Raw genomic sequence first — 3,092 nt, forward strand, 5'->3', positions numbered from 1 at the left:
TGCCCTCACCAAAAGGACACTTCAAAAGCACACATTTTTGCGCTAACTTGATGCAATAAAAGCACCAAGTGTTTATAGATATTCCTATGAAGAATGCATATATAGATGGAGGCATTGACAAGTGTTTATTGTGGAGACTTGATAGCACCCTCACCAGCCAAGGCCCAGTCCATCACCAGCCCAAATAACAGCTCAAGTAAAAACCTTTAATTCATAAAATTTCACTAAAACCATCATATGGTCTTTAATAATATGTGATCCTTACCTTTCTTAATGAGATGTCATAATAAACGAAGTTGGGCTTCAACTGGAATAGTAAAATGATGACAAGCTTTTTTATTTTTTCTTTTTGAATCCGTATCGGAAATTTGCTTTTCCGATACGGATATAGAAACTGATGCTGAGAGGATGACAACAAAGATGCTAATTGAGTAAAAATTTTGTAAATGACCAATTACAAAGAAGCATAACATCCTTTAGATCCTTCAAAATATGGCACACGAAAATTACTATACTATATTTACGTTCCAAATGGGCGATTTACCATGTTCTAAAACAAAGCTAGCTCAAATCTACTACAATGTTAATTAATCTGTATTAGCTATACCATTTTTAAATCTTGAGCAACATCGAGATGCTGTGAAATATTTAAGCTTGTGGACGATATATTTCGATCTATAGGTGTTTTGCGAAACTATTTAATACCGCATCATATCCCATGCATTTTCTGTCAACCACTCTTGTGGCTACTTAGCTATGCTTGATTAAAATCCTTTATATCAGTGCCCACTGTCGTATACAAATCAGTGCCCATTTTCAAAGGAATCGCTTCTTTATCTTTTTTTTTGTCCCCAGGGAAACTTACTTCTCAAGCTTATTATCCTTTACACTGCCATAAACTGGAGTAGAAATGCAGTTAATGTTGACTCATCCCCTTCTCTCAAAATACTCATTCATCTTTAGCACACTTCACATTCAACTGCAGGTTTATTAGTAGTGGGAATTTAAGTTGCATTTGCTAATTAAATGGTTTTGTTTATATTGATCTTGTTATTTTTCAAAAAAAAAAATATTGAGATAATAAGCATGCAAACAATTAAATAGGTCCTTTTTTTCCATGAAGACATACACAGAATTGACATAAATATATAACAGAACTAGAAATTTTTAAATGATTATATATCAAATACATATCCTCCCCTCATTTTGTTCCGTGCAAGGAAGATCTGGAAAGTATTTTTCTTGACATGAATTTTTTATTTGTGCAACAACCAATAAGAAATTGTTCTGAAAGTTGAATGTAGATTTTCTCTCTGTAAAAGGAAACACAAGAAAATGTATATAGGCTGATCGAGCAGTAACAGCGAGTAACCATGTATATGTCTTCATTTCTGTAGATACTTTAAGACCCCTGGGATGTGGATATTGTAGAAATATTCCTTCCAGTCAATAGATTTGGGGTCAAAATCAAATCTTTGTGCTTCAATCTTGTCCTTCATCATTTGCACCCTTAACCTTTCCAAGTTAGTGTCGTCAAAGCTTTAAAAGAAAAAAAAGAAAAGAATTAGCACAAATTAATTCTACCTATCTCCTTCAACGAACATGCATAAAATAAAGAATTAATCATGCATGAAATTATATGAATTGCGCGCACACATTATAGATAAAAATGTCAAATTGTCTTTCTTATCTTACAAAACATACAGCTGTGTGGAAGCTCTATAGAGGTACATTATGTTAAAATGAAAAGGCATTTGAGAATAGTAAAACTTATAATTAATTAATTGGAATAATGTGAGGGAAATATATATTAGTGCTTTGCTAACGGAGCTTTCTAGTTGAGACACTCATAAAATCGTATAAACATAAAGAATTTGAATCATATACCATCCCTTGAAGAAGGCATAAGGTGCATAAAGGTCGACCAGGTGCATAATGAACTTGTACATCCTGCTGAGCTCATTGTAACGTTGCGCGAACAATCCACAAAATATTAGATTCAGCATGTGCAGTACCTAATGACGAGAAGATGGAACCATTAAGAAAATATATATCTGATGGTCTAGCACTATAAATACTACTTGATGGTGCCATTATTTGTATTGAAAATTAAATGGAATAATTTGTGTTAAACTATAACTAACTTGAAGTACTGTAGACATGTAGTGTGCCATAGCGTATGTGGAGTGCAAACTAATCTAATATATGCAGAGTTTTTGAAAGAGAGTTAAGTGATGACGACCTCCAACGGTAGCTTATATCTTAGGGTCATATACCCTTGAAAACTTCCCAAAGTTCTGAAGATAGGAAGCCTCTTTGTTTTCGTGGGCTTTCCATCTTTTCCAATGCGAGGATTCTCCAAGAAGTACTCGTACCCGCATTGCTCCAGAATAGAGTATGACGCAGGATTTCTCATTGACGAGCCTACATGGTAGATGAATTCATCTTGCTGACTTGAATGAGCCACTATCGTTGAAATCATCGCATTCACCACCATGTCTCCAGGGATCTGCATTACAAATTAATCAGCCTTAATTTGAATGGGGTGCAGGCTGAGCTGAGCAAGAATGAAAATTCATAACAAATAGTATGTGTTGCATTTAAATTAATATACTCGCTAAGTATATGCATGGTTTAAAGCTTTGGGTTGATCATGGGAAGGATTAATTAGTGTTAATTAGAGCAAAAAGCATGCATTAATACGAAAGAAAAATTTGCAACACTAAACATGTATATTCCTTCCTTCTGATTAATTACTTACCACATCCATTGTAGAATTAGGGTCTCCTAGGAAGCACGTGAGTTTTCCCTTGGCATAACCAATGATGAAGGTGTCGATAGTCCTACAAAATCATCTTCCCAAATTTAGATAATTATTTTCAGTAATAAAATTTTTGAAAATGGGTGTACTTGTATTGACCTGGTTCCTTCCATCCACCCAGGCAAGGGCTCTTTGTAAATGCTTGTTATTATAGAGGGCCGAATGATAACAAGAGGCAGATCTTCTCTCAAATGCCCAAGCAACATCTCCCCCATGGCCTTTGTAAACACATAGGTGTTAGGCCACCCAAAATTTCTAGCNACTATCCTCT

General features: G+C 34.8%; 1 protein-coding gene across 2 annotated transcripts in view; it reads right to left on the reverse strand.

The window, feature by feature from the left end:
* LOC109727025 (probable fatty acyl-CoA reductase 4) overlaps positions 1,136–3,092 on the reverse strand; it is a gene marked incomplete in the record, with an annotated part of 6,868 nt that continues 4,911 nt past the window's right edge. The window contains 5 exon segments of one of the 2 annotated variants that reach the window (XM_020257270.1): positions 1,136–1,539; positions 1,888–2,015; positions 2,243–2,509; positions 2,762–2,843; positions 2,921–3,081. In XM_020257270.1, the coding sequence (XP_020112859.1) occupies positions 1,386–1,539; positions 1,888–2,015; positions 2,243–2,509; positions 2,762–2,843; positions 2,921–3,081 (792 nt within the window). 2 annotated transcript variants of the gene reach the window in all.

The sequence above is a fragment of the Ananas comosus genome, linkage group 1, assembly GCF_001540865.1.
Source record: "Ananas comosus cultivar F153 linkage group 1, ASM154086v1, whole genome shotgun sequence".
NCBI lineage: Eukaryota > Viridiplantae > Streptophyta > Magnoliopsida > Poales > Bromeliaceae > Ananas > Ananas comosus.